The 25,579-nt window shown below is 40.0% G+C and overlaps 1 protein-coding gene across 4 annotated transcripts in view; it reads right to left on the reverse strand.

Annotated features, from left to right (window-relative positions):
* The window catches only part of prkag2a (protein kinase, AMP-activated, gamma 2 non-catalytic subunit a), a 92,587-nt gene that overhangs the window by 14,896 nt on the left and 52,112 nt on the right, over positions 1-25,579 (reverse strand). For all 4 annotated transcript variants that reach the window (XR_009203306.1, XM_058376425.1, XM_058376426.1 and 1 more), the window contains 3 exons: positions 20,239-20,290; positions 10,662-10,771; positions 6,668-6,749 (listed from right to left, as the gene is read on the reverse strand). Coding sequence is in view for 3 of the 4 variants with exons in the window: in XM_058376425.1 (XP_058232408.1) it covers positions 6,668-6,749; positions 10,662-10,771; positions 20,239-20,290 (244 nt within the window). In the remaining variant the exon portion in view is untranslated. The remainder of the gene's footprint in view (positions 1-6,667; positions 6,750-10,661; positions 10,772-20,238; positions 20,291-25,579) is intronic.

Below are 25,579 nucleotides of genomic sequence, written 5' to 3' on the forward strand. Positions count from 1 at the left end.
GACAGTCAGGTTTCTGGGCAACGAAACCAAATCTGGAAACACTCTCACACACACACACACCCCGGTGCTTTCACTTGCCTAGTGGGCTACATAAGCGTGTCCAAATCCGTGTGAGATTGTTCCCGGCGCCACAAATGATGTCATCATCGGCTACAACACACATACAGGTTACTTTATGTCCTGAACACTAGCAGAGCAGAGCAACTGAACTCAGAGCAGCTCCTACAGGAAGTCTCATGGTGTGCTTCCAGGTCCACATGACAGCTTTTACCTGACCAATTTTTCATACAAAACCTCACTGTTTCAGACTGCCAGTGTTAAAGCCTCCTAAAACACAAATCACATACTTTTCCACCTGCAAGAAGGGCCCCCCCCCATTTCCTCCCCAGTTTGGTTTTATCAGTTCCTACCCAGCAATTCCCACTCCCTGTTACACAACAACTACAGTGCAGGGAGGCTGATGCATACACACTCTTCCTCTGAGACAGCTTCTGCTGCTCATGCAGCTTCACAGGGCAGTGAACACTCCCGGAGGTAATGCTATCTGATCTCTTCCGCATATTTACAGCTTGCACATGCCCACCACTGGCTAGTGTCACTGCGACTGACGGGGCAGATAGAATAATTCCATCTGCTCCATCCAGAGAAGACAGCATATTTTGTTCCCTTAGCTCCAGAGCCATGGAAGGCATGTGAAGTGTAGACAGATTGAACTCGGATATATAACCTGCACAAGCTTGATAATGAGCATCAATAAGACAGGTCCATTATCATGTATTATCAAGTGACCAATATTTAAAATTAAGATATATATTTTTTTTACTGTTATAACATGAACAGAACTCTCTTCGACTCTCCAGATCTACAAGAGATGCTAAAAGTTTTTATTTTTTTCATTTTTTTTTTTGCAGAAACCCCATATATATATATATATATATAGAGTGACAATAGTACAGTCTTATATAAATTATAAATTCAAATCAAAACATTTATATACAGACAGATGTGGGCAATTATTGCTTTGCTGTTTTCACAACTGGGCCTTTCCATGGTAAGGTTGATATTTGCATAGAACTGCGTATTTACATGTGACTGCCACCTTAACACCTCAAAGGCTCTGAAATGCAGAGTATTTTTGTCTGTTTTCAACAGAGCTGTAAAGCTTCCAAAGCAGCAGGGAAAAAAGGTGTGTGTGTGTGTGAGAGAGAGAGAGAGACAGTGAGAGAGAGAGAGAGAGAGAGAGAGAGAGAGCATGAAAGAGAGAAAGAGAGGGAGGGAAAGTCCAAGTGAGAGAGTGAGCAAACAAAAGTGAGTGAGAGAGAGAGAGAGAGAGAGAGACAGAGAAAGAGAGAAAAGGCTGCAGTCATCTCCGCTCAAACCCGTCCATAAGGCAGTTCATAAAGCAGTGTACAAATATGGAATCTCTTGAGCATCACTCAGCCTTAAGCTCCAGGAATGCTGTGGCGCAGCTACGCCTTAGTGCTTCAGCCGTCAGAGTCTGACAGGTCCAGCATTAAAACCTGTGCTACAGCTCGCAGATGCTTACGAGGAGCTGCTTTGTGGCATGAACTGACCGCTCCTTTAATTATAAATTGCTGTCTATACCCGGCTCTACAAAACGCTTCTGGCAATTTTTCACTCTGAACCTAAACAGCAGTCCCACCGAGATGAACACACACACGTTCACTGCCAGATCTTCAGGCTCAGACTGGGACAGCATAAACACCCATCACTCATTACAGACTAGAGCTGAATTTCATGTGTCACACAACTGGGCCGAATACATTCGCATACCCTCCATAAAAGACTAGCAAATAAGAATTATCAATAACGTACAAATATACGAGGATATATGCCTGGCGCTGCTCGTCTGTGCCTCTGTCCGACCTTCTGCTGCCTCGTTCGGATGGTCAGTCAATAGGTAAGCCTGAAGATTTGTTGTCGTTGAGGTATAACACAACTATGTATTACAAAGTCGACAAACAGCCTTATCTTTGACCGTTACTCTGCCATCTATGGTATAGAACCCCAAATACTTCCACACACTGCTTTTTAGATGATTTGGGCCATAATTGTCCGCTCAAGGCTGCTCTGTTATCTGCCTTTATCTTCCATTTTCATGTCACTGGTTTAATTTACTGATAGATCAAGAGGGATCTGCTGGATCAGACACTAAACAACCAAATTAAAAGCTGTCTAATCCGCTTAGGCTACACGTTAATATTCGTCTGGGCAAATTCTAGAATATAGATTTTTCACTTCATGTTTGAACAGATGTTCGCTTGTCGGTTAAAAAGTGAAACACATACAAACAGAAGCGCCAAACCAAACACATTAACAGCCATAGTTACTGCATCATAAATGACTACACTTGTGTTTTACTATTGTGGGTGGAGCCGAATTAAGACACTGGTAACAAAGTACTAATTGAAGGCTGTGTCTTAATCTGCACTATGCACACTAAGTAGTATATTTAACAGGAATGGCACCAGTTCAGTTTTTCGTATAGCTGTACGCTGTTTGGGATGCGCTTGTGTCTTTGTGATATTACAGAAGTACTAGAATAAAGAAAAACCTCTAAGAGCTTGTACTTTATCTACCATTCAACATACTGTGACTTCCTGATTAAACTATAGGGGTTCCAGTAGCATCCCACTAGACCAAAGGGGAAGTTCACATTTTTCCACATTTGACTAACTATTTCTAAGCACTTACAAGATGATTTCTAGGCACCTTGGGGTGCTTTTATATCAACTGCTTAAGTAAGGGCCACTTCCCGAGTGAGTGGTCCTGCCCGTGTTGCTACTCAGCAAGTTGCTAAGCGACCGATATTTACACAAATATGCCTGTTGTTTCGCTTATAGCCATAATTTGCATAATGCTATGCAACCGAGAAGAAACGAACGCTGATTCGTGCCCTTGATGAACTGTTCCCACAGCCTACACTGCCACATCTCATGTTGCTTAAACTGAGAGAGATAACCAGCTACTATAACCAAGAGAAAAATTGGCTTTGAGCAAGTTCCACTGATGCAGGTTTCCTTTGCGGTTTGTCCAGCCTCCAGCACCCTGAAACTACAGACCACACCGCAAATACCATGGCAAAGATACTGTTTCATATACTGACCATTTTATTAGCATACTGTTTGATCTGATTGTAATTTATTTTGCATATAAGTCTTTAGGGAAGAAGAAAATTCTAAATGTGTTGAAGTAAAAACTGACTCCCAAACGTTGTGGCAAAACGGCACAACCGTAAAATAAGTTGAACTTCCCGTTTAATGGCTTACCAGTTCAAAAAGAAAAAAAAAATCTTCCACAGAGCCTCAATCAGTCCTGAATAGACTTCTAGCAAAATACTGAAAAACTCTTTCCCCTTTGTGCTTACAGTCTCCCCTGACTGGCTGCCATTCTAACCAATTACCTTGATTTCCATGAGAATGTGTGATGTACATGATATTGCCAAAGGTTTTGGGACGTCTGCCTTTACATGCACATTCATGTAATATGGAGTTGGCTCATCCTTTGCAGCTATAACAGCCTCAACTGTTCTGGGAAGGCTTTCCATAAGGTTTAGGAGTGTGTTTATGGGATGTTGGATGAGAAGGCCTGGCTCACAGTCTCTGCTCTAATTCATCCCAAGGGTGTTCTATCAGGTTGAGGGCAGGACTCTGTGAAGTTCCTCCACACCAAACTCACTCATCCATGTCTTTATGGAGCTTGCTTTGTGCACTGGTGTGCAGTCATGTTGAAACAAGAAGGGGTCATCCGCAAACTGTTCCCACAAAGTTGGGAGCATAAAAATTGTCCAAAATGTCTTGTTATGCTGAAGCATTAAGAGTTCCTTTCACTGGAACTAAGAGGCCAAGCCCAAGCCCTGAACTCAATGATTTGGAGGGATGTCCCAAAACTTTTGGCAATATAGTGTACATGAGCTGGTGAATGTAGTTAAAAAATATATATATTCTGTTTCATGTCTCGCTTCATTCGGGACAGACAGCTTGTGGTTCATTATGATGATTTATTTTCAGTTACACTAATAATAAATGAAACAATAATATTGTATATAAATAAACATCTGCAGTGCTGCGGCTCCTCATCGCCATGCTGCCTCATTAGCTACTGCTAGCCTCATCAACAACTCCGCTACAAAAGTTAGTCAGATGACTTAGAAAAGGAGTTTTTTCTATTGCTGATGAAACACCCTTGGATCTTATCCCTATAGATTGTAGGCTTTTGTGCTCTGAAATGCTTTTAACCACTTTCCAGAAAAGGCAGAGAGGTCATTTTTCTGCGATTTTAATAGGAATCATCAGTTCAGATGAAAGCTCATAAGGATCATCGTCTATTTTATTGAATTTACTTAAGTACTCTTCAGAAGAATGATGAGTATTTTAGAGATTTTTCCACCGCTAATTATGTTCAGGTTGTGCAGCAAAGACAAATAACGTCCCAAATATAGCAACCAGTGGAAAAACTATTTTGGATGCTTATATTTGGATACTACTTTGATTTACTTCACTACAGTATATGACTTGGGAGATAAATCTGTGTCTTTCAGAGACAAAAAAAAAAAAATCTGGCTAGCATTCAGCCACTGAATCTCAACAGCATCTGACAGCTGACGGTCAGTTTAATCTGCCAGGTCCAGCGAATGTTTCAGCATTCAGAGGTTCACTTCCAGTGTAGAATTATGAAACAGTGATGTAGATGCTATTCTTGTTTAAGCGTGGGTTGGCAGGTTCGTCGAGTACGCTGGGTGGTATAGGGAGAGAGATCCAAAACCTGCTGCTCTCATCATCCACGTAACTCTTCTTTGTGAGGTTGTGAGGTTAACATGATTAACTTTGAATCATACGCGATGTACGAGTCCTCATCTTCAGATTTCTCACCAGGAGTCGGACAGTAGGAGTTTTGAACCTGGATACGCCGCAGGCTGCTGCATTAAAATAAAAACCTGCAGAATTTTCATAGGAACAAAAAGCACAGCAACAAAGTAGAGGATTTCGCTGCATTCTGCACTTTCATTAAAATATGTAATGCATTTTTTAGGCCTGAGGCTGGAGTTAAAGCTTATTTTTCAGGCTTCTGAGCACAAAGTTCGAGTTAAAGCCATAATATTCCTAGAAGTGCAGGTTCCCGGACATTTATGCCCAAATCCTCTTTAAAAAGCTGCTTAGAATTACGCCTGGAGCATTCTCATACTGGTTATATCTGGGACAAAAATCTCAGCAAGGGGACAGGCATGGGCGCACCGAGGGCATGCCAACTATTTGTGATTAGAATCTGAAAATCAAGTGAGCGACCTAAAAAGAAAACATTTGCAGAGTATGAATCTGAGTGAAATGGCTGGTTTGGGTTTGTGCATTAATTAATGAACCAAACCAAAAAGACAAAAAAAATGTTGTCTGAGAGGTCCATGAGGCTGAAAACGAATGAATGAAAGCTCTTTAGTGAGGAATACAGTGAAGTGAAAACTTACACAAGACATGGGCCAAGGACTCACAGAAATAATCACCCAAGCAAAGAGATCATGGAGCTGGCTCTCAGTAAATTACATTACATGGCTAAATGTATGTACACACCCATGTGTGCGGAATCTACAATCTGCCACAAAGCACACAATTATCTATCTATTTATTTCTATGCTGCAGCATAACAGTTTCTTTTCACTGGAACTAGACATCCAGCATGACAATGCCCCTGTGCACAAAGCGAGCTCCACATAGACATGGTCTGAGGTTTGCCAAAAACCTGGAGTGGCCTGCATCCTGAACTCAACCCCACTGAGCACCTCTGAGATTAAAAGGAACGTTAACTTAATGCCAGGTCTCCGTGCCCAACATCAGTGCCTGACCCCTTGTGCTTTTAAAAGTGAATCGGCACAAATCCTCACAGCCATCCTCCAACATCTAGTGGAAATCCTTCTCAGAAGAGTGGACGCTGTTATAGCAGCAAAAAGACCAGCTCTCTGTTAATGCCCAGGGTTTTGGATAAGGATGTTCAATAGCCAGGTGTCCACATCCTTCTGGTTGTATCATGTAGTAGTTAATTAACCATTTTAAAGGTTCTGCTCATCAGCTCAACCAGAGTGTTTATTTTTGGTCCAGATATTCACAACACTGCAAACACTGCATAATTAAGCGGGCTGACAGCATTTTCCTTTGGGCTCCTCTAATATTTTTAAATCTATATTAATTTAGCAGCCCAAACCTAAAAAAAAAAATGCTGCCTGCAAGCTATGATACTCAACATGTGTGGTCCTGCAGTTTCAGGAGTCAGGGCCGAATCTCTTTCCGACAGCAGCTGAACTGCATTAGATTTCATTTGGAACCAGACTAAATCCACCTCACTCCAGAGGTCTGGGACCAGCTGTTGTGATTTGCACACGAGTGCAATTAATGCGTCCTCATCTGCCTTAAACTAACCACACCCTAACCCTAGTAAACAAACCAGGGTTCATTTCAAAAACAGACGGCAAAACCGAAAGCTCCCTCAGATTTGTACATTACTTGCAGATGATGGTTTTCCTGTATCGTGCTGGAACTTGCGGTGTAAATTTGACACCTCATTTCAGTGTGTCATCCTGACTTACACCCATAATGCATTAGGGATACAAAACCTGTGAAGATTGTGTGAAATCTCACGACAGACATTGAGTACTCACCTACGAAACTCTGCTTCTTCGTCTCCCACAGCGGCGCAGCTCGAACTCCATTAGCCACCAAGGCGAAAAAGGCCTTCTTAACCTGAAACAAAGAGCATGAACAAACAGTCACAGCACTCTCTCAGAAATATCAAGCTGTAATATTCCTTGTCCCCCGGGAAAGCATCAGTGGGACAATTTCCATGTCCGTTTCAGCCGAAAACCTTGATATAAGGGACTTTATGGACCACTAATCTAAAAGATAATTAAATGTACACTGCATGGATTTTTTACATAAAACACACCTAGCACTAAAGGTATAAAACGTACACATTTGATGGTACCACTGTAGTGACAAGGAAAGGTCCAGATTGGAACCTTTATTTCTGAGAGTCTGCTGATGTAGCAGTGTTGTGTCATGACAGGCAGAGAGCGCTGTATCCAGCTCGAGACTCAAAATCTTGTCTGTTCTGTGTCTGTACTGGCTGACTACATGATCACATCTTCTACATTAGAGGAACACAGTGTCGGAGTTTAAACACTGCATCTTAAGTGGTGGCTTTCAATCTCCTATAAAATGCTATGACCATTAAGATGTGATAAAAAAAATCTATTTGTAGTGCATAGCTGATACTAAAGCATTGCTAAACTGAAAAACATCTTCTCGTTTCCCCTTAGACATCTTTCAGCTGCAGCAAACAGAGAAACGAGACCCTCGTAATATCCGGCTCTCAATCCATAACGATACAGAACATTTCACGCTCTATATATATGCAGTGTGTACTTTGATGGCTTAACCCTCATTAAACCTTCGCGTACGATAAATGCAGTGACGATTTGGTTCAAAAGCCAGCGGAATCAGTACAAAGCAGCCTCAGACAAAGCGTTATCACTGCAGCTCAAGGCTCTCCTGTATAAATCACCAGAACATCTCTTCTCTCTCCTGGGTTGCTGCTCACAGCGTAGTCTGAAACTATTAAACTTTAATTGAGCCACAGTGAGAGGACGTAATGAGACGAGCCCCTAGGCCTCCGCCTCAGATAAATGGAAACTCCTGGATGGAGGAGGGGGGCGTGATCCTTTTCCGTGCCCCTGCTGCCAGCGAGCATAGCACTGCAGTGAGTCACGTATTCGCTGTGCTGCTGCACTTAAAACAATCAGCACTGCAGTGCTTTGGTGGGGTGATACTAAAAAGAGCCTGGCTCAGGTCTGAGCCTCCGATCGCACCATCAAGTCACACGTCACTTTCAGTTTGGCACCTGTGTGTCTGGCAAGTTGCTTTCGGTTCTGTGGAGCCAAAACATACACTCTCCTGTAAACCATATCACTTATTATTATATTACTTTTGTATAATATGCATTTTGTACTGCAGCTGAACCTAAAAAAAAAAAAAAAAAAAAATACAAGACTAAAGCTGTGTCCCAAATGACATACTATACACTATGCACTCTACCGTCTAGTGAACGAGTTTTAGAAGTCTCAAATAGAACATAATCGGAAGTTAAAGCCGTTTTCCAATCAAATGTAAATGACGTCAAATACACATGTAACTAGATTTAATTTCTAGCAAAACATGACATCACACATCGTGGGACAATTTAAAATATTTCTAACATGTCTTGTCCACCCGAGAGTTGACGGCTGGCTTAAAATTACTCTCTCATCCGGCAACAGTGCCGGTTAGCCCCGCCCCTCTTCTACCACATAAGCAAAGGTGCGAGTGTTGAGTGTATGAAGTGTCAAGTTCGCATCATCGGGTACCTGAAGTGTACTTCTTGCTGGAATTCTCACTGTGATCACGCTACTATAAAATGGTGGACAACAGTGCATAAGAATGGGATTCAGGAGGGAGTTTTTGAGTACAAGTTTGGTTTCACTATACTGCTGTTTGCACCTCACGTGTCAGTGAAATGGCAGTGTGATGAGCCACATGGCTCCTTGAGGACTGATTTTAAATAATTATAAGCTTACAGTGAAACATTTCCAAAGCCATAAGTCACATGCTTGTGTGTTCACTTGACCCATTTCTGTTTACACTAACAGAAATAACTGCTAATGAACTGCTTTTTCTTTCATCATTAAACAATTCCCAGCTTTTCTTTGTTTTGATGATGATCGTGCAGGAGCATCACAGATATTTTGACAGCTGGAACCTGATACCAGAGATACCACTCTTATGGCATCTGACTGTCCAACAACTTGATTGCCAGAAAAGCATGATTTCTTCATCCTGTGGCAATGTTTTAGACACCTGTATGCAGTCTGAAAAACAGTTCAGTAAAATTTTGGCCATTTTTGATTTTAGCTGCAGGCAAAATTGCCTACACTGAATGTGAGCATGTCAAAGCCCTAAGCAATGGGTTATGTACAAACTCCAGCACCAGCTTTCAGACATAGCACATCACACACCCTCAACCTCCTGGCTAAACTGCATACCGTGAAACAATAAAGATTGCAATTTGAGCAGGACAACCTGGAAATGAAGAAGAGCAGCATTTTGTGTATATTTGCCTGATAAATCCTGCTTCAGCGCAGAAAGGTGCTACCGAGAGAGTGAGGAGTGTTGGATCACTGTGACTGTCAAGGGCACTGGAGGCTTAAGATGATGGCTAAAGTCTTGCTGTTGAAGAGAAGGAAAGCAAACAAAGTGCTCTCATCTCCCTCATTACATTTGGATCTTGATAATTGACTATCCTTTTGAGTCTCACTGAAAACGCTGACGAGACTTGAGAGTATGTCTTGAGGGAAGAGAGTTGCAGGATTTCTATGGCTTTATACGTTTTAGCTGAGTCAAGTGTCTCTATAATAACAGATAAATCAGAACTTTTTTTTTTTGGCCAAATGTAAGATGTTTAAACAACTTACTGATTCTAGCTGTGTAATGGATTTTTAAGCACAGAAATCAGCTGTACAACAAACATCATAAACACACAGATCAGCCGTTACATCAAAACCATCTGCTTAATATAGTGCAGGCCCTCTTGTGCCACACAAAGCAGCTCTGATCAGTTGAGGCATGGACTCCACAAGCTGTGCTGTGGTATCTGGCACCAAGATGTTAGCAGCAGATCCTTTAAGTTGATTAAGCTGTAAGGTGGAGCCTCCGTGGATCGGATATGTTTGTACAGCACATCCCACAGATGTTTGATGGGATTGAGATCTGGGAAATTTGGAGGAACTCATTGTCTTGTTCCTCAGACCATTTCTGAACAATTTTTGCAGAGCATTTTCCTGCTGAAAGAGGAAATAACATTGATATGAATGGGTGTACTTGGTCAGCAACAATGTTTAGGTAGGTGATACGTGCCGGGGTACAACATCCACATGAACCTGAGGACACCAGGTCTTTGGCCTCTGTCAGAGCTGCTCAGATTTCCCGCATCCAACACATCAACATTGAGTAAAGCCATTTTAACAAGATAATCAATTCACCCGTCAGTGGTTTTAACGTTATATAGCTGATCAGTGAGAGGTGAAGTGAATAACACTGATGATCTCCTCATCATGGCACCTGTTAGTGGGTGGGATACATCAGGCAGCAAGTGAACATTTTGTCCTCAAAGTCGATGTGTTAGAAGCAGGAAAAATGGACAAGCGTAAGGATTTGAGCGAGTTTGACGAAGGGCCAGATTGTGATGGCTAGACGACTGGATCAGAGCATCTCCAAAACTGCAGCTCTTGTGGGGTGTTTCCTCTGCAGCATGACTGTCTCAGAGTTGAGAGTGAGTCAGTCCTGTGCTATAAATGCAAATCGATGGGAGTTCTTTAAAACAGCCGTATTTTATTTGAGCATTCAATCCGAGTCAACATGCTTTCCCGTAATTATTTATTCTTTCATCCCGACAAAGATGTTCTGAGCCTGTGAACTTTGTAATAGTTTCTGACGTTATGTTCCAGGTGTACTTATTTGTTTGATGAGAGAATAAACAAAAGGTTTCTGATTGACAGAATGTGAGGAAGGTGAGCCAAGCAGGTCATTATGGACATGTCTGATGTGCAGTATAAGAGCACTTACTTGTAGCGTTGTGTCAAACACCACCAGCTTGGAACTAGTGGGGACAATGTCATAGCACTTGTGGGACTTCATAAAGCGCATGTAAATATCACTTTCAGACTCTTCGACAACTGCAATGAAAAGAGACAAAAAAAAAAAAAAAAAAAGAAAGAGTGAGTTTCATGTATATAAAGAAAGGGGCTACACATTTAACTCCATAAATAGTGCATAAATCAAGGAGAAGAAAACACTCACAAAATTTATGAATGAATAAATTAACTAACTATCTACTTAATAAATAAAAGCTTTGTCCATAGTCCAGCTTAAATTCTCTCACAGGCTGTTCTCTACCTCTGAGGATTTTTTGTTTTCTCTTTGAACAGTAACTTTCATTTCAAAGCATTTGGAATTGGACATTCAGCAAAATATCCCTAGTATAAAAAAAAAAGAAAAGAAGAAAAAGCAGCACAGCCAGGCAGTCTGAAACCGTCTGAAAAGAAGCAGCCCATCTGTATCTGCCATCTTACTCCATCCAGGCTTTCTGATTTCAGTTGCCTTGGCAGTTTCTACAGTAGCACTCACACAACACTGGACCGGTTTCCTAGGATGAGTCTTTTGCTGGACGGGGCATTTATAGAGGCCATTCAGGCATTTTCCTGCTCAGACCAGATTAAAAAAAGCCCAGGCACCTTCCAGGCGCCACTTGATTTTCTGAGTCCTGTGCCATGAAGTGATCTTTATCTTTTGCCATGTTGCCAGTTCCTATCCGTCAGCAAGTCCTGCTGTCATGGCCTGGACCGAGTGACACTTCTGCTTAGCTTCACTGATCAAATGAGTGAGGTGGACAAGCGTCGACTTGTTGAGTTTGTAAGTTTCTTCTCGCCTCTGTCTGAGGATGCAGGAGTTTACATTTACACATTCATCATTAGCCTGAGCGTCTGGGGGGGAGCGGATTACGTGTCCATGTTTATCAGTTTTTCATTCAGTTGTCTCACCTACATGTCCACTAAAACTATTTCCCACGGATCCAAAGAAATCGATTCATTTGCTAAGTCTGTTTAAGCAGAATACGCTACTATTCCTGCTACTAAACAAAGCGAGGATGGTGTTCGCTTGTTGGTGTGTTGTCTTTTCTATACAAGCTAAAATGATTCTATTTAGTGTAGAAATGGAAAACAAACTAAAAACACAACGCAGTGCAACATAAAGTGTAACGCAGCACTAAGGCTAGCACACTCGGTTACCTCACATTTAAATCAAGCACAAATGTAGACTCTAGTCAAATGCAAATTACGTCTCTACGTCTGAAGAGAGAACAGTGAAGTGCGAACACGGCCAAGAGACCTACAGGAACATTGAAAGAGCTGAAGGAATGCCTAGTACGCACTGGTCACTTGCTGCTGTGGACGGACAATCTTATGCCCCTTTCTCATGGAAAAAGAAAAAAGAAAAAAATCCAGGGCTGCGTAAATTTAGTCAAAGATAAATGTGTCACCTCCAAACCATGTGGCAATAACTCAAGATATGTATCATGGAAAAAAAACAAAAACAAGACAGCTCATCGTGCAAAGACGACCAAAACCACAGAGAAGCATGGTGGTGGGAGCATCACTCATTGACAGCTGAAGCTGAAGAACAATTTCACCTTTCCAGCAGGATAATGACAAAGCACAAATCCAAGTTAACAAAGGAAAGGCTTCAGAAAATGATAAGTGTTCCAACCAGAGCGCAAATCGTAATCCTTCTAAAAACCTGTGGAATGAAGAGGGCTGTGCACATTAGATCCCCTTGCAATCTGACAGATCTGGAGCATTTCTGCAAGAAAAAGTGGAGTGAAAATGCCTAATCAAGTTGGTGGACTCTTCGGAAAAAACAACTGTATTACAATCCTAAAACATGAATGCAAAGACACGTTTTCTTGAGTTTCTCCATTTTTATAATCAGATATTTTTTGTATTATTATTATTATTATTATCCACTGTATATTTTTGGATATACGTTATAACATTAAATTATTATTAAAATATCATCATCATCATCATCTTCTTCTTCTTCTGTATATTTTTGTGTATTTTTTAATTGTGTATATTTTAAAATAAGTTTTTAAGTCTTTTTAAATTTCTCTATAACTCTATAATTTCTGTGGGACGAATAAAGGATTATCTTATCTATTTGTTTTTTACTTTAATTTTCTATGTTGCAATATACCATTACAGGGTTTAAACCTCAGAAAAAGCTATTTTAACCAAGAAAATAAAAAACATTTACTACGCTAAAAATGCAGTTTAAGAAAATTCTCCCTCTTCATGTACAGGACAGCACCTTGCTCACAAACTTGAACTTGTTCAAGATTAGCTCATGGAAACAAAGCCAATTAACAGAGGCAGCTCCTGGCTGCTGCTCTTAGGTAAACACATAGCGAGTGCGTAAAACACAGCCTGACTACACAAAGTAGACTTCATCTTATTAACTGCTGGGGGAAATAATAATAGAATAATTAAAAAAAAACAGATCATTAAATCCTGCCCTTGAAAAAACAAGGTCTAGTGCTTTTCGATTCTTTTAAACAAACTCATGAGGAGCTTCAAACGAGACCAAACCATCACCCAAAGGATTTACAGCAGACGCATGATGCTTTGGCGAACAGCCATCGCACTATTCAAAGCTAAACTGCAGAATGGTCATCTTTGTTGTTCGGTACAGAGCTTTTAAAAGCATTTGAAAGGGGGAAAAAAAAAAAAAAAAAACAGTCTGTCCATCACCACTTTGAGCCTCCCTTTAACCACACATCCATCCACCCACCACACATCTGTGACAGAGCTTTTGTAAGCAGAGGTCGGATTATAAAAGTTTGAATGTTTCCAAAGTGTGCGTGCCTCTACACATTTGCACAATGGATTTCATTGAGACGTCAGAGTGTATTGTCCTGACTAATACAAGCTAAAAACTGAAAAGCTTTTCCGTTCCGGTGGCCGTGCTTTTTTACAGGTTGCGGCTCATTGGCTAATCCTCATCTCCACCAATCCCCAGATAAACCCTTAAGACTTGGTGTATTGTGCTGCACACGCTGCAGTCAGTGATATGGTCTCTGGTCATTTATCCACACTAGTGATGCTAGGCATGTGCGATAATTATTACAGTTTTCCTCTTAAAAACAATATGATGAGCAAAGTCATCGTCCAGAACAGGTATTCAAATAAAATGGCAGGAAACTAACACGATTTCTGGACAGTGTGAGCTGTGTAGTAAACAATTAAAAAATAAATAACGTTTTAACATAACACTTTTACAAACCTGGTTTCTAAGGTTCATGTGCCTGACATCACCACCGATGAACTAAATGAAAACAGTGCATTTTAATCACCATTAACATTATTTATAAAGTTACATCTGATGCCTCATCTATTTACTCTTCGAGTCAAAATCTTTTTTTCCTACTTCCCAAGAAGCCAAAATAACCGCTTTGTCCATTTCCGACTAAAGTTTTTCAGCAGCATCCCCAATAAATGTTGTTAAATATACATACACTAAATGATAATCATTCCCAGAGCGCTCCAGGGCCAGATTATAGAAGTTATACTCTCTGTGAAAGCGTTTCTTTTGCTCTAAGACACCATGGATCAGTGAGACGCTATTTAAATGTGGGTGCCATGTCTGCACTTGCCGAACACTGAAGCTGAATAGTGCTTTATCACTCGGTTCACCTTGTTAGCACTGAGATAGTCATGCCATTTCAGTAGCATGTCATTTAAGCATCCTGATCCAAAATAGCCAATAAAAAAAAATTCATAAATCTTGTGTAAAATATAGAATACACCAATCAGGCATAACATTATGACCACCTGCCAAATATTGTGTTGGTCTCCCATCTGCTGCCAAAACAGCCCGTCATGCACTGTGTATTCTGACACCTTTCTATCAGAACCAGCATCAACTTCTTCAGCAATTTGAGCAACAGTAGCTCGTCTGTTGGATCGGATCACACGGGCCAGCTTTCGCTCCCCACGTGCATCAATGAGCCTTGGCCGCCCATGACCCTGTCGCCGGTTCACCACTGTTCCTTCCTTGGACCACTTTTGATAGATACTGACCACTGCAGACTGGGAACATCCCACGAGAGCTGCAGTTTTGGAGATGCTCTGATCCAGTCATCTAGCCATCACGATTTGGTCCTTCATCAAACCCACTCAAATCCTTATACTTGTCCATTTTTCCTGCTTCTAACACATCAACTTTGAGGACAAAATGTTCACTTGCTGCCTGATATATCCCACCCACTAACAGGTGCCATGACAAGGAGATAATCAGTCTTATTCACGGCACCATTAAGTGGTCATAATTTTATGCCTGATTTAGTGTGCAAAGAAAACGTTGTTTTCTTCTAATTAAGTGGCCCAAGAGATAAAAATCTGAACCAATTACTCAAATTTTGGATCATTTGTTTAATAGTTAAAACATACATTTGTCAACTAGTTCTAAGATTTTTGCCACACGTTCACAAAATTGCCATTAAACCTAAATAATTATTAAAAACAGGTTGAGATTTGTAAACGGTGCCGGCATCATGCCAATCAATTCTCGAGCTCTTCCTTGATGTCTAGAGGAAGTGTAACCCTTTAGAAGTCATTAGAACCAGCAGCTGTGTTTGTTCTCATCCTTTTCCAAATCAGACATTTCTCTTTTTACCTCGTCGCTGGTTGAGATTCATGAGAAAAGCCCCAGGAAACTTCTCATTAAAGACAATGACCATGTTTGCACTCATCTTGGTTCTCACGAAGATTAAAGCACTGTCACAACTGACTGAACTGCTCATCTTCATTAGTGCAGGCCTACATACACTTCATGCCTTTTTGTCAACAGGAAGCAAGCGAAAACACCACGAAAGGAAAAAAGAAAATATTTTTTATAAGGCAATATTTTACATTGGCCAGTTAGATAATAAGTACTTGATAAGTCAGCTGTTTGTGCTTATTGATATTTTCCACTCCAAACTGCTTCAAACTTACAATTAAGGAGCCGCCAATACCATTTTTCCCCTAAGTACAAATAATTTCTTCATCAATAAGAATATCAATACTTTTTAAAAACTATTTAGTAATAAACAACAAGGGGCATCATGGGACATTTGCTTGAGCCTAGCATGTTGCTTCAGTCTGCTGCTTGCATTGAACTTACATGTTTAAGATATTGTTCAAAACAGTATAATGGCAGCCTATCTGAGTTCACAGAGCCTGGTCATTAAAATGAGTAATGTATTGTACTGTCCAGACAGCAGCGTGGAAAAAGGAAGTGTACTTGTCTCAGTGCACGCTGACCTGAAGCACTCTCACGCATCAGAGCTTCTACATACACACTCGTTTCACATTCGCATATACCTTTGTGTGTACAATCAACAGCACCTTATGAATTTTTAATGATGGTGCTCACCGATACTCTTCCTTTCCTTCATATCAGTCACCTTTGTGTTCTGTTTAAATGGTGAAAATATTTTTCAGCAACACATAGCTGATATACAAGTAAATATCAGTGAATCCCTAGTCACAGGTATGCAAAATCCTCTCTCATCACCACTTATACCTGTATATATATTTTGGAACAGAACAAATTGTCTAATGAGGCTTGAGCTGAACTAAACAAACCAAAAACTTACATTTCCAAATCCTTCATGTTATCAATCAAGCAGAATGGGGAGCAGCACTATTCCATACATGCCATGTCAAATGCCATCATCACGGTCATTTAGGAGTTCCAATCAAATGAAAGGTTTTGCTTTTGGGAAATGTAATAGAAAGTGCAGTGCATCCTCAGACTAGTATAGAAAAAAAAATTTTTTGGCCATTATATCGATCAAAAGTTTTGGGACACCCCTCCAATTCACTGAATTCAGGCGTTGTTTTTCAGGGGTTGGGCTCGGCCCATTAGTTCCAGTGAAAAGAACTCTTAATGCTTCAGCATACCAAGACATTTTGGACAATTTCATGCTTCCAACTTTGTGGGAACAGTTTGGGGATGACCCCTTCCTGTTCAACATGACTGCACACCAGTATACAAAGGTCCATAAAGACATGGATGAGTGAGTTTGGTGTGGAGGAACTTCACAGAGTCCTGCCCTCAACCTGATAGAACACCTTTGGGATGAATCAGAGCAGAGACTGTGAGCCAGGCCTTCTCATCCAACATCAGTGCCTGACCTCACAAATGTGCTTCTAGAGAAATGGTCAAAAAATCCCATAAACACACTCCTAAACCTTGTGGAAAGCCTTCCCAGAACAGTTGAGGCTGTTATAACTTAAATTCATGTAGATGTAAAGGCAGACGTCCCAGTTTTGGCCTGGCTTGCAGTCTCTGCTCAAATTCATCCCAAAGGTGTTCTATCAGGTTGAGGTCAGGACTCTGTGCAGGCCAGTCAAGTACCTCCACACCAAACTCACTCATCCATGTCTTTATGGACCTTGCTTTGTGCACTGGTGTGCAGGCATGTTGGAACAGGAAGTGACCATCCCTAAACAGTTCCCACAAAGTTGGGAGCATGAAATTGTCCAAAACATCTTGTTATGCTGAAGCATTAAGAGTTCCTTTCACTGGAACCAAGAGGCCAAGCCCAACCCCTGAATTCAATGATTTGGAAGGGTGTCCCAAAACTTTTGGCAATATAGTGTACTTGTCTGCTGGGCATTTCTGAAAGAAAAACTGGATCCATACTCTGCAAGTTCCTGATCACAGAGGCTAGCGATTTGTTGTTTACAGCCCGATATCCAATACAATTAGTTACCAAGGAAGAAATGGTTTATTTGTTGTTATGGTTGCAGTAAATGTAACAGGTCATTATTATTTATTTCTCTGCCCAATAGCCTTCAACCACCCATACCACAAAACATCTAGTCTTAGAAATCCAAAATCAATGCTCATAGACACAGATACAACCTTCATTTTGTTTGTAAGAGCATAACAAAAATGTATGATTGCACAGAGAATATAGTGCAAGTCATGTCTAAAATTATGAATTTATAAAAAAAAAAAAGCTTCAATTTTTAATGTCACTGTCAAAAGGACGGTCAGGGGAATTAATAGGAATCGATCACACACAGTGCACATGTGTAGTGACAGGCTTTTCACACATAACAGACACTTCTGTATGATTTAGTTAAGAATTACAACTGTACACTGACAGAGTTCCTGCTACTATCAAGTCCTACTTTTACAAACAATGTAAAATGTTGTATGTGTATTTACTGTGACCACAGATTTTGGAATCGAACCCTTACAGTTTTATAGAGTTATGAACAGAATCCATCACCTTATCCGTTTGCGTATGTGTGTCCTGCTTAACATTCAGGTTGCTTGTATTACAGTGCTAATGTGATTGTCTATGCGAAGTGACATTTGCTTTCGAAAGGCACAACATAATTTAAATGATGGACATTACAGCGCACACCCTGCTGAAAAGACATCCATGTCGATCTTACGATCCATACGCAGTCTCCTATAAATAGATTTGGGAGTCTTCCTAGAACTGTTTTCTGTTGAACTAAGGAAGCATTTTGTTTTGTTTTTTTGTCAAGCAGGACAAAGCAGGTTTGCTGAACTGTATATATAGAGGTCGAAAAAAAAAATCCTAGGTGAGTTTAGTAATAGATCAAATCTGTAAATAGAGAGAGATGTTATCGTTCCTGGGGAACCATTAGCTAATGTTACTGTTTACAGTGTACACATATGGAAACAACCGGCAGTTAGCAAGTTTAAGATGACTTCTTTCAGGAATTTTCTCGTGGTGCTAGTACATAAAGAGGAGATATCAAAACGAGTCTAATGATGAACCGCCAGGTTTTGAGATCTTCTGTCAAGAACTGAATTAACATGCCATTTATCACAAGAAACTTATTTAAGTTTATAAACTTCAAATATTTTTTTTATCAAACCCAGAGGCTTTTCTTTCTTCTTGATCTCCTCCTTATATAACAATTTTTTTAATTGTTATATAAGGATAATTTTTTTTAACTCACAAACTGCTTAGCTACGCTTCGTATCAGCACGACTTATCCATAACCATGACATTAGAATGTTCAGATTTTATTTTTTTTCCCCACTAGCTTAACACTTCCCAAACATCCTGAGACCAACTTTAAAGGAGAAGTTCACTTCCAGAACAGAAATCTACAATTAATTTACTCACCCCCTCGTCATCCAAGATGTTCACGTCTTTCTTTCTTCGGTCGTAAAGAAATGATGTTTTTTGAGGAAAACATTTCAGGATTTTTCTCCACACAGTGGACTTCAGTGGTGCCCACGAGTTCCATAATGCAGTTTAAATGCAGCTTGAAAGAGGTCTAAACGATCCCAGCCGAGGAAGAAGGCTCTTATCTAGCGAAACGATCGGTCATTTTCTTAGAAAAATTTAAAATTGTATACTTTTTAACCACAAAAGCTCGTCTAGCACTAGCTCTGGGATGCGTGTCCGAGACGCTACGTACTACGCAATCACGTCATAAGGACACGTGACGTAGGCGAAACCACAGACCCAGTGTTTACTAGTGTGGAGAAGGATGACCGCTCCGAAGCTGTTGCGTGTGGAATGACCAAAGTTATACAAAGTTAAACAAAAAACGACAACAAAGACACAACTTTGTGCCATTCCACACGCAACAACTTTGGAGCGGTCCTCCTTCTCCAGAAAATCCGGAAATGTTTTCCTCAAAAAACATAATTTCTTTACGACTGAAGAAAGAAAGACATGAAGGTCTCGGATGACAAGGTAAATTATTTGTATATTTTTGTTCTGGAAACTCCTTTAAAAAGTGCACTAAGGAGGCAGCAGAGTGTATAAACCAGAAAACCCTGTTAAATAACAGGCGTGCCAGGCCGACACACCCACTCTTGGAAAGAAGGAAAAAATAAATAAATCCAGGACTCTCAAGGAACATGTCTACTCAAAACCAACCCCAGGGGAGATTTGACCAGCTCCCCCCTTTACACAAACACTCTCTGAGCAGTCATGTCTGAAAGCTGGACAATTTCGACTGGCACTGTATGCGCTGTTTGTTTAGTTAGGATTATTTGCATGTGTAGGTGTTTGATTCAACTATTTGTTTAACCAGTATAAATACTTTATACTTTAAGGCAAAACAGTAGTCATTACATCAGGTTTGGAGTAAACTGGGTTTAGGGGATTCCTCAAACTGGAAGTGATGGAATCAGAAGCAATGTGTTAACTCATATACTACAGTAGCTGTGTTCTTATCAGCCACATGACATGTATTAGTGTTGAATTCACACATTGCTCATTTAATGATATGGCACTATGTCTGAGATGCATGACGCCAAGCTATGTGACAAGAGGGAAATTCTCATCTGCAGCTCTCCGGCTTGTGGTGCATATACTACATAGTATACTGTACAGCATTATAAATACACAAGTCTCACTGCTTTGCACCGCTGTAAGGAAGGAGGTCATATTAATGCTCTGGAAGAAGACATAAATAGATGAGGACCTATGCAACATGGCACGCGCTGAAAAGCTGTGAACGACCGAAAACATACTCATTCATATAAGCACTCTTAAAAACAACCACTATGTAAGATTCAGGTTTAAAAGGCTTACCTTCATCTTCGAGATCGAGTTTCTCCAGCATGCCTTCAGACAAACCGCGAGCCTGTGGGCGAAAAAGAAGGAGGACCGAGTGAAGAAACGGGTTTAGTGCACGCGGCGCGCCTGTCACTCGTCTCCCCGCCGCCTCGTCGCCGTATCCCCGGTGCGAAACGATACCGCCTTCGGTTAGCACAAGGAAACGTGTCAACAGTCAGCTATTTATGCATTTTACTGCGCGTTTGTTCAGTCCCCTTGCGCAGATACAGTTCGACTTGTCCTGGAGTAGACTCGCTCTGCTCGTGTACTCGTGCGTTTCAAGTGAATTATCATCACCGACCCCCCCTCTCTAGCCGGAATAAAATGGACTATTCCAGTTTGCTGCAGTGGTTGGAGCGAACTATTGGCTTGTTCATGGGTGGGTCAAATGATCCTAGTTCTCTCCGTTTGTCACATGCAGATTTAGCTGCTTAAAGATGGGATTGCATTTTGATGAATCTGCTAGAAATATTTATTTTTGGACCGATAGTTTGCAAAATCACTCCACAAAAATCAGGAGTTGCCATGAACTAAGCATTTATTTGAACATAATAAACCATTTAGTAGTTTCCACAGAGATCTCAGTGGTATAGATGAAATATCTTTGGGGTTCCCAATCCAAGATAACTTTTTTTTTTTATAAATATAATATATTACAAAGTTACAAAACACGTAACTAAAAGTGTTTCTGGACCATGTTGAAAAGTGACTAAAGGCTTTTAGCTGGCAAAACACTGCTTTCAGTCAACTTCCAGCTTCCTTATTACTTGATAAGTGTTTAAACTGCACTACTGTTGTGTTAATTTCTTTGTCCTTAAAGGTCATTCAAAAATGGTCTCTTTCCTACCAGCTGGTAAGGATGTTCTACCAGTTTGATCAGCTTATCTGTCTTCGGTAGGCAACTGGTAGCTGGTATGACAAGATAGATAGAGACTAGATGGGTAGATGTTTTGTTTTTTTCCCAGCTGGCTATAATCCTCACAGAATAAACAAGAATAATCACGTCCAAAGATACCTTGATTTGCAATATAACCCTGCAACATACACTATATTGCCAAACGTTTTGGGACACCCCTCCAAATCATTGAATTCAGGTGTTGTTTTTCAGGGGTTGGGCTTAGCCCCTTGGTTCCAGTGAAAGGAACTCTTAATACTTCAGCATACCAAGACATTTTGGACAATTTCATGCTCCCAACTTTGTGGGAACAGTTTAGGGATGACCCCTTCCTGTTCCAACATGACTGCACACAGTACACAAAGCAAGGTCCATAAAGGCATGGATGAGCGAGTTTGGTGTGGAGGTACTTGACTGTCCTCCTCAACCTGATAGAACACCTTTGGGTTGAATTAGAGCGGAGACTGTGAGCCAGGTCAAAAGTAGGATGTCTGCCTTTACATGCACATGAATTTAATATGGAGTTGGCCGACCCTTTGTAACTATGACAGCTTCAACAGTCTGGCTCGTGGCCTTCGCTCTAATTCATTCCAAAGGTGTTCTATCGGGTTGAGGTCAAGACTCTGTGAAGTTCCTCCACACCAAACTCGCTCATCCATGTCTTTATGGACCTTGCTTTGTACACTGGTGTGCAGGCATGTTGAAGCAGGAAGGGGTCATCCCCAAACTGTTACCACAAAGTTAGGAGCATGAAATTGTCCAAAATGTCTTGGTATGCTAAAGCATTAAGAGTTCCTTTCACTGGAACTAATAGGCCAAGCCCAACCCCAATGATTTGGAGGGGTGTCCCAAAACTTTTGGCAATAAAGTGTATCTGGCTCATTTACTGTAAGCTAAACATAATTCGCACAGGAACGTAAAAGTCTCTCTAAATGCAAAATTATTATTATTATATTTTGGGATAGAAAGGCCTATCACTATATTCCGTGAAACTGAAGTTGCTCTGGCACCAAAGGCAGCAGATAAATTTAAAACTACTCCTTTTAATATTTTATGAGCCTGTCTTTGTGTGTATGTTGATTATGTATGGTAGTCTCTGAAATGATTTGGGTCACATAAATCCTTCATTCATTATAGTCTTTAACATCAAACATTCAACAATGTGGCATTGCTTTACTGCAATGCAACAGTAATAAAGTGTTTTGCTCATAATCAACCTAGTCGGGAGAGATGCACAGGACAACGTGCAACTGGACTGTAGCAACATGTAATTTGCACAGAAATTGAGCTTAGTTTTCTGGACTTTCTGCATATGAAATGTGTCTCAAGTCTAAATGATGATACTGGCTCTTATTACCCAAGTTGCTAAAAGAAGAACATCAAAGAGTCCTGGAAAGCTATGCTCAAGAGTAAGCAGGCCTATTTTTACCCCAGATGAAGTCTACATGAAGTTAAAAAAAAAAAAAAAAAAGTAGGCTAGTTAAAAAAGTACTTCAGTTTATTATTCTAGATTAAGTTTTATGCGATTAATATTAGCAAGACATAATGACAGTCACAGTGTGTCACATAAAACAGTAATTAAAGATTTACAAGTGCAGAGCAAACTAAATTGTAATGGCAGTAAGAGAGGAAGGAAAGAAACTAATATCTTGGGCTGTAGTTCTGGATGGAATGGCTGGGGAGATAGTTAACCTCTGACAGAGTTGTGCATACATACACATAGAAAGGAGGATGTTGAGCTTCATATGTCAAGATGTGGTCTTTCTCCAAAACTTCACTTATTATATAACTCTTAATTGTCACATTAACTGTGGTACTTTTTAGCACAAGCAATGTTAAAAGGGGGGAAAAAAAACATCTACATATCTGAATTTAGAGCCAATGGAAATTCTACCCAGTGAATGGTGGATCTGTAACTTTGAACCAGTGGAACCTCAGTTCCCATATGCATTCAGTTCTTCCAGCTCTGGGACAAAAGAGTATGATTTACATACAGAGGGGCCCAAAAAAATTCAACAGTTGTTATCTATGCCCTTTTTTAAAACTCTAATTGAATTATGGTAGCAATGTGTAGTATGTTTTCTCTAAAGATGTCAGTAGTCATCATTGGCATTGTGAAGGTCGATGGAGCCAAAGAAAATGGCAGAGACACGCTTGACTTTCGAGCAACGCAAGATCATTTTGAAATGGTATTGTATTGTATTGTGCGACAATGGTGACCTGTGTTTGGAACAGAACCACCAATATGACTAACAAATCACAAATTTGTGATGTAATTCATGCAGTAGTTCGCCAAAGTGTCTGGACACTAATGGTGACCACTTTGAGAACCTAATGTGTTCAAACCCTTTGATGTTTATATAAATTTAGTAATAAAATTTTCATGCATATACAGCTCTGGAAAAAAAAATAAGAGACTACTGCCCAATCTCTAGATATGAACCCTATTGAAAACCTCTGGACTGTCATCAAGAGGAAGATGGATGGTCACAAACCATCAAGCAAAGCTGAGCTGTTGAATGTGAAAGACTGGTGGAGGGCATGGAGCCAAAACCCATGCAAATCGGGGTTATTCCACCAAATACTGATTTCTTAATGTTATTTAGCCAAAGCATTAACACAGTTTGTTTACAAATTATTTGCATTTTGTTTTATTTGAGTTATTAAAGCTCTGCATGATCTTGGGTTATTTTGATGTGTTGTCATTTCTTTTAAATAATACACTCTAAATAATACAGTAGTTATATTTTGAATTTAGGAGAAATATTGTCAGCAGTTCATAAAAAATGAAACAGAACTGTTCATCTCAGCAAGACATGCACCTGTAAGAAAACAAACATAAGAAAGTGATTATTTGCAGTGGTGTCTTATTTTTTTCCAGAGCTGTATATTTCATGTTGAAGTGTCTATACATTTTTTGGGCTGCTCTGTATAAACTAGTCAGTTGACAAACTTGTCATATCAAATCCATTAACCACAGGGCCATGACAAATGTTGGATGTTTTTTTTTTTCCAAAGCCAAGTATTATTAGGCTTTGTTTACATCGATCAGGCGTAACATTATAAGCAGTGAGAGGTGAAGTAAATAACACTGATTATCTCCTCATCATGGCACCTGTTAGTGGGTGGGATATATTAGGCAGCAAGTGAACATTTTGTCCTCAAAGTTGATGTGTTAGAAGCAGGAAAAATGGGCAAGCGTAAGGATTTGAGCGAGTTTGACAAAGGGCCAAATTGTGATGGCTAGACGACTGGATCAGAGCATCTCCAAAGCTCTTGTGGGGTGTTCCCAGTCTGCAGTGGTCAGTATCTATCAAAAGTGGTCCAAGGAAGGAACAGTGGTGAACTGGTGACAGGGTCATGGATCAGCCGAGGCTCACTGATGCACATGGAGAGTGAAGGCTGGCCCATGTGATCCGATCCAATAGATGAGCTACTGTTGCTCAAACTGCTAAGAAGTTAATGCTGGTTCTGATAGAAAGGTGTCAGAAAATACAGCATGATGGGTCAGGGCTGTTTTGGCAGCAAAAGGGGGATCAACAGAATATTAGGCACATGGTCATAATGTTATGCCTGGTCAGTGTATTTCCACAGGTCATTATACATATTACAGCTGACAGCCAATTGCAAGCAAAACTAAGATAAGCCCAAAACCCCAAAGTGATTTTCTTTAAATGATGTTAGAGAACATTTAGTTCTTTCCTATTTGTAGTATTTTCAACTCAGTAATGTGTGTCTATACTTCAAATATTCTATCTGTGATATAAATACAAGATACCATGGTCATTACACTAATTTTATATGAATACACTGGCCACCATTTCAACCAAAATAGCTAATGTTTTTTTTATTTCAGCATTTGCTTTAATAGAATATATGTAACCTGTTTTTTTTCTTTTTATTCCTAAAACTTAGTAGTAGATTAGTGCTCTATACATTTATGCAATCAGGTTATTGTAAAAGTTTTTCTTTTCTTTTTTCCCCTAAATTTTTTCCCTATAATTTTACCTGATGATTGCTACATCACATTAAAGGTGGAAAAAGATTATTATTTATTATTAATTATTATTTATAATTATTAAAGGTTATTATTAGAAATTATATATCTTGGTTTCTTTCTTTTTTATATGAAAATGAAAAAATGATTTCTCTTTTGTTCATCTTAGTCTCCATCTCTGGTTTTATTTTTGTCCTTGTCTCCTTGTGTTATACCCTATGTGATTTGTGTAACAGTGCTATATAAATAATATTTTTATTATCCTATTTTAATCTTAATTAATTAATTTCAAGGAACATGTTATCTGACCCAGAGCTATGGTATGTCAAGGCAATGACATCTCCTGAGAGAAGACCTGGATCCCTGCTTAAATTATCAAGCAGGAGGAATGAATAACAGCATCCCACATGGTGTCCTCTGTATTG

Source organism: Hemibagrus wyckioides, linkage group LG23, assembly GCF_019097595.1.
Source record: "Hemibagrus wyckioides isolate EC202008001 linkage group LG23, SWU_Hwy_1.0, whole genome shotgun sequence".
Lineage (NCBI taxonomy): Eukaryota > Metazoa > Chordata > Actinopteri > Siluriformes > Bagridae > Hemibagrus > Hemibagrus wyckioides.